The following is a 16,289-nucleotide window of genomic DNA, read 5'->3' as shown; positions in this document are numbered from 1 at the left end:
AAGAATCACCTTTGGCTGTGATTACAGCTGTGAGTCTTTCTGGGTAAGTCTCTAAGAGCTTTGCATACCTTATTGTACAATATTTGCACATTATTATTTTTAAATTTTTTCAAATGCCTCGCAAATAAGGGCATCTATTGGTAGATGGGTAAAAATACAAAACAGACATTGAAACCCCTTTGAGCATGGTGAAGTTATTAATTACACTTTGGATGGTGTATCAATACACCCGGTCACTACAAAGATACAGCGTCCTTCCTAACTCAGTTGCCAGAGAGGAAGGAAACCTCTCAGGGATTTCACCATGAGGCCAATGCTGACTTTAAAACAGATTTGAATGGCTGTGATAGGAGAAAACTGAGGATGGATCAACAACATTGTAGTTAATGCACAATACTAATCTAAATGACAGTGTGAAAAGAAGAAAGCCTGTACAGAATACAACGATTTCAAAACATACATACTGTTTGCAATAAGGCACTAAAGTTGTAAAAAATGTGGCAAAGAAATTAACTTTATGTCCTGAATATAAAGCATTTTGTTTCAAAAATCCAACACAACACATCACTGAGTACCACTCTTCATATTTTCAAGCTTGTTGGTGGTTGCATCATGTTATGGGTATGCTTGTCATCGGCAAGGACTAGGGAGTTTTTTAGGATAAAAATGAACGGAATAGAGCTAGGCACCGGCAAAATCCTAGAGGAAAACCTGGTTCAGTCTGCTTTCCAGCAGACACTGGGGGACAAATTCACCTTTCAGCAGGACAATAACCTAAAACACAGCCAAATATTCACTGGAGTTGCTTACCAAGAGAACAATGAATATTCCTGTTTAGCAAAGTTACAGATTGGACTTAAATCGGATTGAAAATCTATGGCAAGATTTGAAAATGGCTGTGCAGCAATGATCAACAACCAACTTGACAGAGAAAACCTCCCTGGTCTTTGAGGTGGTCATTCAGAAATCATGTTAAACACTATTATTGCACARAGAGTGAGTCCATGCAACATATTATGTGACTTGTTAAGGAACTTTTTTACTCCTGAACTTAGTTAGGCTTGCTGTAACAAAGGGGTTGAATACTTTTGGACTCAGCTTTGAATTTTTAATTAATTTGTAAAAATGTCTAAAAACATAATTCCACTTTGACAGTATGGGGTATTGTGTGTAGGCACACAATCTCAATTTAATCTATTATAACATTTCAGTCTGTAACAGAAAATGTGGAACAAGGGGTGTGAATACTTTCTGACGGCACTGTATGTGAGTATGTTGAACACAATGATGTACAAACACATTACAGAAATGTTGAGCACAGGGCCTCCCGGGTGGCGCAGTGGTCTAGGGCACTGCATCGCAGCGCTAGCTGCGCCACCAGAGTCTCTGGGTTCGCGCCCAGGCTCTGTCGCAGCCGGCCGCAACCGGGAGGTCCATGGGGTGACGCACAATTGGCCTAGCGTCGTCCGGGTTAGGGAGGGTTTGGCCGGTAGGGATATCCTTGTCTCATCGCGCTCCAGCGACTCCTGTGGCGGGCCGGGCGCAGTGCGTGCTAACCAAGGGGGCCAGGTGCACGGTGTTTCCTCCGACACATTGGTGCGACTGGCTTCCGGGTTGGAGGCGCGCTGTGTTAAGAAGCAGTGCGGCTTGGTTGGGTTGTGCTTCGGAGGACGCATGGCTTTCGACCTTCGTCTCTCCCGAGCCCGTACGGGAGTTGTAGCGATGAGACAAGATAGTAATTACTAGCGATTGGATACCACGAAAATTGGGGAGAAAAGGGGGTAAAATTAAATAAAATWAAAAAAATATGTTGAGCACAGTGAAATGAAGTGTTTTGCTTGTTGTGTGGTTCGTTTAAAACATGATACTTTTGCACACACGCTGTGTTCAATACACATTTACATCTGTTGCTTTTATAAACTGATCATTAAAATGATTCACTGCACAGCAAATTGGCCAGTGTTAATTAGTGTTGATTTTTCAATGTAACATTTCTAGTGTTGATTCAGGAATTAAATTAACTCCGTAAGAGTTCAATTAAAACTCAGTGGTGTAAAATAATCCCAGTGTTTGTGTTAATAACCAGAGTTGAACCAAAACCACATCCATCATTATAATATTTACCAACATGCCCTATTGCAGGTTGTTTTTTAGAATTGTTTGTTTCAATATCTATGTTTGTGCATGTACATTGATTGATTCATTTATCTTATGCTACTCAAATATAAATAACATACATTTTTTTTAAACTAATTCAATCTGTAACTTAGATTTATTACACATGTTACTGAAATGTATGTTCCAGTTTAGATGCTTTAGGTAGTCTCATACTGTAGCTCAGTCTTCTCAACCCTGGCAGTCATTCTGAATGCGGGTTGCAGGTGAATAAAAATTGGATATCCCCACTCTGGCTGGCTTGAAATTTGCAAGCCAGAATAATGTGACATGCAGACCTGATGTGGAATGTAAACCATGAGTTTCAGGCCACTGTATTAGGGTAAAACTAGGCCCTCCAAATAAGGCTCTATGAAATATGTAATGTCTTAAAYATCTAATTTGAATGAAACATATTTGCTTAGGACGTCACTTGGTGAAAGCCACAGGACTGAAAATGAATGAATGCAACAACTATGTCTCTGTCACTAACAAATATAGTAATGGGTGGTAAACTCTACATTTCACTCGAAAGGCACACTGGAATATATGCAAATATATGGGCGGCAGGTAGCCTAGTGGTTAGAGCGTTGGACTAGTAACCAAAAGGTTGCAAGATTGAATCCCTGAGCTAACAAGGTAAAAAGCTGTCTTTCTGCCCCTGTACAAGGCAGTTAATCCACTGTTTCTAGGCCAACATTGAAAATAAGAATTTGTTCTTAACTGACTTGCCTAGTTAAATAAAGGTAAAATTAACAATAAAAAATAAATAAGGCTTTACACTAATCAGTGTGGTAATTGAACACTGGAAAGTGTGGACCTGTATAGACTCTGAAACATTGTTAAATTGAACACTCTCTATTTTTATTTTTACTAGATGTAGATGCACTGAAGGTGGGGGTGTTTTGTTGTTGGTAGTTTCATCATTGACAAATCAATCATCAGTGTATCATGAGTGACTAAWTGTATTTCCTTGAATATGCAGAAAGTAGTAATAATCATGACTCATGTTACTTTGTCTCTTAATACGTTACTGAAGAATCATCAGTATTATTTAACTTGGAATTGAGTGGGTACATATTTATTTAGAGACATATTGTGGTCACTGTGGTGTAAACACCTGTTAGTCTGGCATGCCTCTTTCCACTGGACCCACACTGCAGCCCAATACCCTGAAGTACAATACCTGGCATTTACAGTACCCACCTCCGTGTCATTGGTGGCAGTGCAGCACCTGGCATCTGATGAATCTGGTCCATGTCTGTAAGAACAAAGGCGAGGAATGACAAGGGAACTTTGATGTGAAGGAAGCAGATCACACTGTCTCTGTACGTGCCTTTCAGTTGCTTCGATTTTACAGGGATGTTTAAAGCCATAATGTCATTAAGGCAGTATGTTTTTTAAGAGGATAATAAATCTATCAAAAAACTATAATATTGTCCAAGATATACAAAACATGTGGTGTAACATCTAAAACAGTTACTGTAACTACACTGTCACGATGGCTCATAAACAGCAAGCTGAACATTGAGATTGATAGGCCTACTTACCCAATATCTTCTTTAAGTCATAGGACAATCATATGAGAGGTCATAGGGCACAAACATGGACACAGATATGGCACCATGGCAATATAGTGTGAATGCAAGTTGATGGACATCTCTCCATGTTTCTCACTCATACCTCCTCCCCACAGCGTCACAGGAGAGCTCATGTGGGGACCAATCATGTTCCAATATCAGTCTCGTGCTCTCCACCTTGTGGCCCTGAGCAGCATGACTGTTTTTCTGACTCCTGTAGTTGTAAATTGGGCATGAAAAGCAAACATACGCTGAGTGCCGATGGCCAACTCAGAACTCACACAGCAAGTTCGGGTAGCTAAATATATGACCTGCTATTAATAGAGCCACTGACATATAGCACAAATAAACAGTTCAATATGTGCAGAAAAGGAGGTAGGATATGGGTCAGAGCTTATCATTAGTAAGCATCCTGCTCTTATGGCATCCAACTGAAACAGCTGTGGAGCAAGACAGACAGATCTTGACCTAAAATTAAACTTTTGAGGCATAAACATCCTCAGAACTTTTATAGTGGAGGAAGATAACCAAAATATAACATTGGAAGTTAGAACAACTTTTTCCTACTAAATACATTTGCATTTTACCATAGGCTCTAGATACCATGGAAATATCCTAGATAAACAGATCAAGAATAATGTATATTTAAGTGTATTTTATTGAGAGGGTCAAATTTAGGGGAATATCTTCAGATGAGATAATGTGAAGCAGCAGGCAAATAGATAAACTGTTTCAACTTGTGTATAGGTAATGGAACCTTTTGAAGACAACAGTGCATAACAAGTTTGATTCATTATTTTAATTTCTAACAACTCTTTATTATTTGACAGTAGCCTAACATTATTGCCTGGACATTGTAGAACATTTAGGAGAGTTTTATAACTTGTCACGGCGGAGGGGTTTAGACTATAAAAAGATACCCTTTGGGTGAAATTATGTTCCTGTGTTCTGCTTAAAATGAACCCACCATCCCCGGCAACCCTAAAACGAATTATCGACCATCAATATTAATTAACACCACTAAACTACCAAGTTGGTGTTAAGCACGACCTTCCTTATCCAAACCCCTGACATGTCTCCCCAAACACCACTTTCAGTCTGTAGTCTATGGAATTTCTCACACGTTTCAAACAGCAGTGTAAGTGTATCAACCGACTATATGAGCGCGTTTTCGTCTCTGTAATACTATTGGCTGGGTATGGACCAGAAGGCGGAGCATGCCGGTATACGCTATTTAAATTGCTCTGGCGAACTATTTGCGAACCACATTATCAAGACCAGTCATTTTAGTGACATGAGGGACTGTCGGTTATTGCTGTCATCATAACAAGGCAACTACTTAAAAACAGAAACAAACGGTTTGAAAAGTGTGGATACCAGAGAACATAACTTCTGGAATATAATTTAAACTGTCCGTTGATCCGGTCTACAAATGAGCAACTGGTAGGTTTAAAAACCTCTTTCTAGCAATTCGTATCAAACTTTTGGGGAAGTTGATGATGCTGAATGCATGACATGGAAGAATACTGGAGTCTATTGCATAACTATTAGCCAACTCAATAGACTCGGTTTTATTTTATTTGATCTCTAGCCCTATTTGAAAAGCGAGCAACAGTGGCACTTGAATGGATGCGCGGCGCAGGGGAGTAGGGATACGGGCGATTTACACGACAAAGTCTTACCCACTGTGGCTGATAGCTTGCAGAGTATATAACTGCTATTCATCATTGTTCATCATTGTTCATTTGATCTAACTATTTAAACCCATCATAATACGTTTAAGTGCGATAAACATGTCATGTTTATGCGTGGGCTGATTCATACATGTATGATGCAATAGGCTACACTTCTTACAAATATATGCAAAACAACATTTTACATTTGCCATGCAATCATTGTAAGTCATAGGCCCTATATTATCCATGTAAACATATATGCTTGTAGGCCTACAGTTCTAACTTGTCTGAATTGAATGTTTGAAAGACGCAGTTGGTTCCCATTTATTTAGGCCGCACCTGTTCGTATTTGTAGATGGCATTTGCCTATTTTGAYTGCCGCTTGGAGCCTGGCTGTAGAGACATATTTTATTGTATGTTAAAATGGTAGTCGTAAATTAAACATTGTAAAATACGTTTTTTTGTGTGTGGCTGCAGAGGTATAGTAGCACTGTAACAATTGCAAGACCATCCCTTAGGCACCCGTGAACAACTGTGCGCTGGCAGTAGGTCAGGGTTACCGTAAATTCTGTAAATTCTGTTTCTGCAGAAAAACTTCAACCATGACATTGTTTCCAGTGGATGTTGGCACTATATATACATCTCTCAGATTAGGCCAGTCCATGAGTACTGTGATTCCATTTTCCACAGAGCATAATTATCCCACTGATCAAAAAGGGTCTGTAATAATAGAATAATAGACAGTTATACTTTTCCATTCTGTTATCATGGTCCCATAGAAACAGATAGGAATATCGCTGTTTAGTATCTATTAATCTTCCTAAAAGTAACACAAAATGAAGGATCCTGTCAAATCACAAAATCTAAATGAACAAAGGAAACAAAACAGCCTTATCTATTCAATTTCGACACTGAAATTCCTATTAATCAAGTATTGTGTAAACCAGACAATCATCCTAATTGATATTCATTGAAGAGAGGTTGTAATGCTGACTGACTTTGCATGTCATATTACTGATTACTGCCAACAATGCAAACTTCCCCAAATAATGCCCAAGTTTGATGACAGAGGTGCTCTTAACTCCACTCATCACCAACATGCTTTTTGAGATCCAATTTAATAAGAGATTTTAGGACTAATTCTAGGAGCTGATACTGCAGACATCACACTTTAAAGATCGAATCCTTAATAGTGAAACGTCCACGTCCGTTTGTGATATTACAACAACAAAGAGATTACTGCAAACAATGAACAATGTTTTCTTTCCCCTTGAACAGTCATTGCAAGTGTTATAGAACAGCAGCATATGTACTGCCATTTTTTTTTCTTGATGCACAATGCTCCCCACCTCTGTTTCGTCAACAAAACAATAACAGCCATGGGGCGGACAGTGGTGCAGTTTCCCCTAGTGCGGATTCCATCTTTAAACTTACTTAGAAACATAAAAATAAATATCTGAAGTCATTCTACACACTACAGAAATTTTTGTAAATTAACTTAAGAGAGACTGCAGTCTAATCATAGCTAAACATCTCTGATGTGTTTACTCTGTGTAAAGTAATTATATTTGGGGATTTAAGTATTGCAAACAAGGGAACACAAAGAAAATATATATTTTCCTGACGCACTCATGTCCATTTTCATCATTGACTCTCATATCATCAAATCTCCCAAAAGTCTTTACTAAATTCAATACATTTCTTGTAAATGGAAGAAGAAAAAAAAGATTTWAAAAAAAGCGTTCACAATGTCCGTTGCAACCATGGCTAGGACATGTATAACAGAGCAGACACAGGCAGGAAGGGCTCTCTTTTAATGAGTGGTGTTACAGTAGTGCCAGAGTTAGAGCCCTCCCAGAGTTAGAGCCCCCTTTTGTCATAAGCCATTTTGCTGCTGAGAGAAGATGAAGTCCCAGAGGACTCTGTGAGTCAGCAAGTTACATTGATGCCCTCAAATGCACACATGAGCCAGAGAAAGAGGGATACTGTGTACACTTTCATGTTCACATTTCCCCACTAATCGGGAAAGTTTCCACAAACATTTGTGTAGTCAAGTCACACAGCAAATGGAATAACTGTTATTTCTGTACCACTGACACATCATTTAAAAACGCATCATTACTACCTGAAAACACCAAGCACCACTACACGGTGCCAAAAGCCCTGGTCTGCCCTAGAAAGCCTGTGTAAATTACGATAGCCAGACCGGCCAAACAATAAAAAATGTTGACGGCCGTTTTGGCCTGTAAAATWAATTTATTTTGATGAAGTTCAATCCACACAGTTAATTATTAAAAAGTTTGCTACAAATCAAGATATTTAATTAAATGGTGATCCATTCTGACTACACTTGTTGTCACACAGGACCACGTGCTGGCACAGACCAATCACAGGCTGGCAGGCTACGAGGAGGCTTGTGCCCTCATGCACACTCTTTGCACGTGCACCTAAGGGGTTGTGATGTGCTTTCCCGATAAGAGCGCAGATTCAACGAGCCTGTCAAGTGGAGATGGAGGGGCTAACCAATGTCTATGGGGCTTCCGTTATTGACGCCGACGTCATCTAGCAGCGTTGAGTTGACTCTCAGGCATGATGAAAACGATTACATCAACCATGATCCATTGTTAGTTACGACCACTTTCTCCATGATCCTTAGAATTTTTGTTTTGTTGGTGSCACTCAGCCCCATTTAGCCATATGGCGAGCTTCAAATTCAAATACTTACGGCTTCATGAGCCGTTGGGAGTTTTCCATTGGAATACGTGGATGAAGTCAGCGCTATCAACATCTACTGGTTTTAATGGGTATGGTTGTGATTAGCAAGGTATGTGAAAATGGACATTAAGAATGCACCAGTGGGCAATGAGTCAGGAGGAGTGGTGCATGCACCGTGAAATGTGACAAACAGGCTGGTGTGGCCGTCTTCACGGTAGGGTTGTCACAGTAAAAGTATTGCGATACTCAGAGGTATCGTGGCAAGGAAACAAAACATGAAGCGGACAACATTTCCTAAGGAAAATGTTCTAATGATGGAAACGAGCAGCCTTATGTTGTCAACCAGAATCACATGTTTATTTTCCAAGCTATAGCACACAATATGTTACCTACAGTAGGTTTCTTAAACGACCAAATAGTTTTATCCATGGAAAATTAGGTATTGTAGTATCGCGATACTGGTATTGTGACAACCCTACTGTCGTGACAACCCTACTTCACAGAGTGGAAGTGACGGGCCTACTTGACAGGTGACGGGCCTACTGACAACCCTACTTCACAGAGTGGAAGTGACGGGCCTGCTTGTTAAGCAATATTAAACCAATCATTCAAGACTGTTATTTCCTCTTCCATGTTGCAACAAATGTGCTGGTAAATATAACATTTTGAAAGTGACATGTGCATCCGACGATGATCAGTCGTCAGTTAACAGTAACGGTAGGTCGAGAACTTGAAAATAGTCCAAAGAATCCCGTACATGGGATCCCGTAGAAACACCGTAACCCACAATCCAACAAGAAATTATCTTGTCGACACTGAGGCCAACAAAAACAAGTATGCTTTGTGAATGACCATCAGTGGGACCTTACTCCTATTACTCTGTAACCTCTCTCAGTGGAGAGTGGAAAAGCCAGGATCGGGGTTCAATACGGTTGTTATTTTGTCATAACTGAATGAAATATTGTTGGCTTGAGGAGACGTGCTTGTTCTTGCTCTTGGGTATACAGTATTTGATGGTATTCTCAGGCTGCACACACTAAATGGTAATCGATGGGATAATGATATAATAATCCATGACAGTTGGTGACTATTTCATGTACAGAGTTCAGATTGGAAGCTGTAACCTTTAAATAAGGACATTGAGTTCATATTGCTTTTATCATGACTCGTATCATTACTAATAGATTCTTACCTCTGTATCCGTTCTTTGACACCGTCAGTAAGTCTAACACCTTCCTATCTCTTTTTCCCTCAGCATACATCATTGCTGAGGTCCGGTCGCCTGATGGGAGAGCACTGATCAACTCATCATCCTCAGCCCTGTGGATACCAGAGGCCGTCAAGGARCGAGAGAGAGAGAGGCTTTGTCTCCTCCTCCCTCCGTCCCCCTGTCCGCCTCACTTCACCACCCCATTTCCTGCTTGAGTTGGTCCCCCTTAGCGTTTCAAAACTGTTTCTCCAACGCTTTTTCCAAAAACTCAGACTGTTTTCCAAAGCAGAAGCAGCGCCACAGCCCTCCCACCAGAACGAGGTGATGGGAAGTGTGCGAGCCAACCGCTACAGCATAGTGTCAACCGAGGAGCACGGCATGAAGTTGGCCACTGTGGCAGTGCCCAACGGGTATGGCAAGGGCAAGGTGCACACGAGGCACCAGCCCCAGAGCCGCTTTGTCAAGAAGGACGGTCACTGCAACGTGCAGTTCATCAATGTCTCTGAGAAGGGCCAGCGTTATCTCGCCGACATCTTTACGACCTGTGTGGACATCCGCTGGCGGTGGATGTTCGTCATCTTCTGCCTAGCGTTCCTCCTGTCGTGGCTGTTCTTCGGCTGTGTCTTCTGGCTGGTCGCCATCTTCCACGGGGACCTGGAGAACGACGCCCAGAAGTGCGTCTCCAACGTTAGTAGTTTTACCGCAGCCTTCCTCTTCTCCATCGAGACCCAGACCACCATCGGCTATGGCTACCGCTATGTAACCGACGAGTGTCCTGTGGCGGTCTTCATGGTGGTCTTCCAGAGCATTGTGGGCTGTATCATTGACGCCTTCATCATCGGCGCCGTCATGGCCAAGATGGCCAAGCCCAAGAAGAGGAACGAGACGCTGGTGTTCAGCCACAACGCTACAGTGGCCATGAGGGACAACAAGCTGTGTCTAATGTGGCGCGTGGGGAACCTGAGGAAAAGCCACCTTGTGGAGGCCCACGTTCGGGCACAGCTCCTCAAGTCGCGCACCACTGCAGAGGGGGAGTTCATCCCTCTGGACCAAGTGGACATCGACGTGGGCTTCGACAGCGGAGTCGACCGTATCTTCCTGGTGTCCCCCATCACCATCGTCCACGAGATCAGCGAGGACAGCCCATTCTATGACATGAGCAAGCAACAGCTGGAGACGTCCGAGTTTGAGATCGTGGTGATCCTGGAGGGGATGGTGGAGGCCACGGCCATGACCACCCAGTGCCGCAGCTCCTACCTGGCCAGCGAGATCCTCTGGGGCCACCGCTTTGACCCAGTGCTCTTCGAGGAGAAGAGCTACTACAAGGTGGACTACTCTCGCTTTCATAAGACTTACGAGGTGCCCAGCACTCCGCTGTGCAGTGCCAGAGACCTGGCAGAGAAAAAATACATCCTGTCCAGCTCCAACTCCTTCTGTTACGAGAACGAGGTGGCGCTGACTAACAAAGAGGAGACGGACGAGGGGAACGGGGGTAGCGTGGGCCCAGACGTAACTCACACAGACAATATCTCAGACTCTGCACATCACCAGGCCACTGTGCCACTAGAGCCCAGGCCCCTGAGGCGAGAATCTGAAATATAACTGTGCAGAAACTTCAAACCACCTCACAGAGAAGAAGTTTCTGATTCTAGAATCACGTCTTGTTGTTCTAAAAGGCACATTGAGCTGAGCTGGGCCTTGTGTAAAGGACAGATTCATGCCGACGGTACTGCTGTGGGAACGGGGTAGCCGGGGACTTGTATGTAATAGTTTCTTAAAACAATGACGTATAACATTGGAAGGGATGTTAGATATAATGACTTGAAATTAGCAGGCATGTCTCTGTGTATCTGTCCAGCAAATAATGAACAAGATGGTTTTAAGAACTGTAGTTTTGATTTCTATTCACTGCCCTTTAGTTGAAAAGAAAAATGCTGCTATATGCAAATTCTCTACTTTCTCGTTTCAGAGAAACTGGGGGAAAACATACAAAGATGTCCACCCATAGAGTAAGAGAAACATTTTGAAAGTTCTGCTCTTTCAGAGTGAAAACCAAATACGTTTGTATTTAGCTAATTTGCACTTTTTAATTGATCATGGGCAACCATCTCTAAAGTACTATAAAGTTATTTAATGTTTATCCAAACAATTAAGCTGCAATTCAGCCCTTTTTCCTTATAATGAGATTGGAATTTATCACCAATTTTCCAGTGAATGCACAACTGATTTTGCCTTTGACTAGAGCCTCATGTTGCAGTGAACTGGGCGATCTTTGAAGGCTTTAGTGAATTGCATCAAAGGAAATGTAGCTCAATGTAGCTTTAACCTATTGGAGAAAATACTATGCAGCTGTTGTAAAGTAGCGGAACAAATCCCCCCCCCAAAAAAACTAGATTATCAATTTGATACCTTTTAATATGAACTGCTACTTCAATACAGTACTTATCCAAAGCAGATATTTGAACCTGTATGGACTTTTGTTATTTGAGCTGGTCTCATAACAGACATACAACATAACATACTGTACATGAAAGGGCCGTTCAATGCTGGTCAATTCAATAGAAACATGCCTCTTTTCTGTTTTGTGTGAAGGAAATGAGCAGGGTGGTATTAGTATTGAAATTTAGCATAACTGAATTAACGCCTACAAGACAAGGGGGAGTGAAAATGAGCATACAAATGTTCTCAAAAAGTGCTGCTACGTTGTTGCATTTTGTAGGGTTTGATAACAGAAGAAGCCAAAGAGTATTATTATCATCATAATAATTGTTGAGTGTCRCATCCATTTGTTAATGGTAGAAGTAGAGCATTTTTCGAAAGAAAAAAAAATGTAGAGGAAATATTTATTTTCAAACACTCCCTTTAGAAGTGTTCATAGCACTTAATTGGAACCCATTCAGCATACGACTTAATCAATCTCACTGTGATACAGTTATGATACGCAAAGTTATGTGGCTCTTATGATGAGAGGCTTTCAGTAGTAACAAGTGTTACCGTCATTTTCATATTCAAAGCCAAAGATATAAGCCAGACTAGACTAGATCAGCAACATGTTTTAACTGTTTTTTTTAGGTGTTAGCACATGCTCAGAAAATAACTCAAGTACAGTGTTACAATAGTTATTTTTCAGTAAAAAATATGTTTAAGCAAAACAACAAAACATCAGTTTCGTCTTAGTACTTTAGTCATCCACAATTCTGCCATCACAAAAAGAGAATATCTTCTCCTAAAGTCTCTTTAAATAAGGAGACTATAAAATACAATGCATCTACCCCTCTATCATACCCTATGTCTTTGCTGTTCATGAACGTGTACTTATATCCAGAGTATGCCTAAGGATTACCATGCCTTGGTATCAAATATTATTTTATTTTTCATTTTAAGTTGTTTGTTGTTTTACTTGGGAATCTTGGATTGGAAAACATGGTTTAAACTAAGCCAACAGTACTGTAACCTAGGCATATTAATAAGATCTATTGAAAGCCTATAGAGTTTGCATTATGGCAAATCTATCTCCTATTTCTTTGACTGAAGGCCATTCGGCTAAAATGTTCCTTTTCTTGTACATAGACCCCCTCCCTCCCTGTTGCAGTCATTTTGTATCAGAGTCTTCCAGCTGTACTGCAAAACAATGGAATGTACAGATTTTATATTATTAATAATATTATTATTATTGTACATGCTATTATATTGTTACTTTTTTCAATAAAACCTCAATGAATGATCAAATGATGTTGTGTTCATTGCCATTGTAATAATCATTTTAATAATTTAAGATATTGACATACAGTAACACAGTAAACCACCAATTATTTAAAGTTACCTAAAAATCTGTTATTGAGGTCACGTAAAAACAAAAGTATTATCTTCCATCAGGGAAATAATACGTTAAATATCTATCATCAGGCTTCTGGGGTTACTGTAGGATGTTGTGAAAATCCCCCTTATCTTGTATCTAGTACTGGTACTAAGGCAACAAGCCATTGAATAAACCAGACAAAGTTTGTGATATATTTATGAGAACATCTCAGTGTCCCTCTGAGAATATGAACAATCCTCAAGACAGATATGTCTTTGCCAAATGGCACCCTATRCCCTACATAATGCACTACATTTGACCAGAGCTCTGCTCCATGGTCAAATGTAGTACACTATATAGGGAGTAGGGTGCCATTTGGGATTGCAATATGGAAAAATACAGAATTGGCCAAGGGCCAGTGGATCAGCTCTGGTAGAGTATGTTTTGAAGGGACCCTGTACATGTGCGTCAGAAGTCTTACCTTCTACAGTAGTGGTTTAGCTTGTGATACTAAGCAGCACCCCTGTCCTACGTCTTGTCGTCTTCCTAGAACGCATTAGGGATTATTATTAAACCAATAGGGATTAGCAGCACCCCTTTCTATTTCTCTCACTCTGACACACTCCACCTACAGTATATCCATCTCTTTCAGTTTCTCTTGATTCGACACACTTTCCCCGGCATTTTCCTGCTCTGTACATCGCTCATCTTGTCTTGCAGTCCACTGTAATTGTATTGATCTTTGTGCTGCTCATAATGACTGTTCCAATTCTCCACAATTAGTCTATGAGTGTCAATCTGTGGTTTCCAATCAACTTCAGCTACTGTAACTCCCCAGACCATGAGAATGGATTGCTGTATTTCAAGTATGATCAGAGTATGGTCAGACTTTGGGCTAATTTTCAATACTCCAAGGTATTGAGTGTTTTTATCACTGATTTATCTCTACATCCCGTCATTTACATGTATCTCAACTGTAACATTGAGTGCAAATTTGGTTTTATTCTCCAAGATATAAAAAATATATATAATTTAAGTTTCTAACATAGTCCATTTCTTTCAATGATCTCTGCACAACAGACAGTCTTATAGTGTCAGGGAAATGTGCAATGATACATCTCAAGGTTAAGCGCACACAATTTCCATAGTAATCACAGAAACTTAATTCTGCCAGGCCCCACTGCACTTTCAAGCTGGCGTGCCCAAAGAGAAGGAGAGCAGATCTCATTGTAATGTTTACCAGTGCTATAATGCACACACTATACTTACAAAATATTTAAGACTCTATTGATTCTCAGGGACTATCTCTGACTCCAATTTGTCCTCCCAAGGCACGTCAACCTTCCAAATTACAAAACTATCTGTCGAGGGAGGTGCTCTGGCACTGGCACTGGCACTGGCACTGGCACTGGCACTGGCACTGGCWCTGGCACTGGCACTGGCACTGGCACAACCACGTCCCTTGACTAGCAGACCAGACGCACCTGGCGGGCAAGACAGAGGGATAGAAGGCACATCAGTGGCTACTGGTCACACTAGAAATACAAAGTAAGGACCCAACAAACCAATATTTCATTAGTGACAGATATTATGGTTAAACCGGGAATCTATAGGAATTGCTCTAAATCACAGGTCTGCTCTGAAGACAAAATTAATGAGAGAAAAAAAACATTGTTTGAAGCTTTTTAACAGTGTCTTGTGTAATTGCCCTGTCATCATGTCACAAAGACAAAATCCAGTATTGGAAGAGAGGAAAAAGAAACGGATGACAATAAGCCTCCACCCTTGCACGTGTGTTCAAGAGAGAAGAGGGAGGATGGAGAAAAACAGGATAAAACCGAGCTCCATGGAAAATTCCTAAATTTACAGTTCATGAAGATTGACACTAATGTCAACTTCTGGAGTCTTAACTCTGGCATCAGTGCTGTGGATGTGTGTGTGTGTTTGTGTTTGATGTATTCTGGCAGCTAAGTGATCTGATTCACTTCCTATCAAACTGGCAGAAGAGAGAGAAATGGAGTCAGATAATAACTCCAGTTCTGTTTTAAGAATCGACTCATTTGTCAAGAATGACTCAAAAGCCCTATGGGCCCTGGTCAAAAGTAGTGCACTATATAGCGAATTGGGTGCCATTTGGGATGAAGACACTGCCCACCAAACATGAAGCTATTGGCCACATGTGGGTATTTGGTGGGCAAGGTGGGCGCCAAAAACACCAAGCCCACACCAAACCCAGCACCGGCTAGCCCACACCAAGCCCAGCACAGGCTAGCCCACACCAAGCCCAGCACAGGCTAGCCCACACCAAGCCCAGCTACGTCATAATGTAGAGGCAGGTTCTAATTAGAAAATTTGCAGGCGTGGTTTCAGCATATACTCCAATTCATGTTGTTAAGTGAAAAATAACAAAATTTAAAAACACCATTCAAGCCATTGAGCGTTCCGAATGATCTTGGAATCGTATTTTTTAGATATGACCTTGTAGCTCTAAGGTCACAAGCAATTTTTGTGTGAACATCTCTTGGAATGTCGTTCCAGTTTAAGTGTTCTGTTGTGTGACGTCAAAAAAAATATAATAATAACAATAATTTAAAACCCAAAGTGGACTCGTGATGTTTGTTTGTTTCTTCAGATCAGAGGGAGCAGGTGCTAAAGTGGACTTGTGATGTTTGTTTGTTTCTTCAGATCAGAGGGAGAATGCACTCCGTGTGACTCAACTTGGGGAAATACCTGTTTCTTGCTTTGCTCTGTTGAAGGGAGTGATTTTTGTGGTAGCGTGTGTGGAGGAGGAGCAATTTAAGTTGAAATTCCTGGTGTTTGTGATGCCCGCCATTTGGTGCAACGCATATCCGGTGGGGAGCATGGTGAAACCGAGATGACACAGTCTGTTATTTTGAGCTTCTATTCAGAGTCTCTACTTGACAAGGTAGTTAGAATGTATGAGTTATGCTGTTAGAGCTTTTGTACCGAATACACTGCGGTATTATAGGTGTCACGTTTATGGTCACGTCGCAGCAATGTGTAGGAGAAAGATTCCAAGATGTGGGAAGTGTGCAGGAGGACATGGGACAGAGGAATGTGTAGTTTCGTTGGAAAAAGTTGTGTGTGTCAACTATAGGGGTGCCCATGTTGCTGGAGATCGGAAGTGTCTGGTG

General features: G+C 41.1%; 1 protein-coding gene across 1 annotated transcript; it reads left to right on the top strand.

Moving 5' to 3' along the window:
* Positions 1-5,011: 5,011 nt before the first annotated feature.
* Positions 5,012-13,064, top strand: kcnj2a (potassium inwardly rectifying channel subfamily J member 2a). The gene is made up of 2 exons (XM_024008880.1): positions 5,012-5,177; positions 9,381-13,064. The coding sequence occupies exon 2, from the start codon at positions 9,660-9,662 to the stop codon at positions 10,935-10,937; it is 1,278 nt and encodes a 425-aa protein (XP_023864648.1). The 5' UTR covers positions 5,012-5,177; positions 9,381-9,659; the 3' UTR covers positions 10,938-13,064.
* Positions 13,065-16,289: the final 3,225 nt, after the last annotated feature.

Source organism: Salvelinus sp. IW2-2015, linkage group LG18, assembly GCF_002910315.2.
Source record: "Salvelinus sp. IW2-2015 linkage group LG18, ASM291031v2, whole genome shotgun sequence".
NCBI classification, from domain to species: Eukaryota; Metazoa; Chordata; class Actinopteri; order Salmoniformes; family Salmonidae; genus Salvelinus; species Salvelinus sp. IW2-2015.
This window is presented reverse-complemented; position numbering and strand designations above follow the sequence as displayed.

Excerpts from the sequence above, each read along its gene's own strand:
- kcnj2a (XM_024008880.1), top strand. The coding sequence starts at position 9,660 with ATGGGAAGTGTGCGAGCCAACCGCTACAGCATAGTGTCAACCGAGGAG.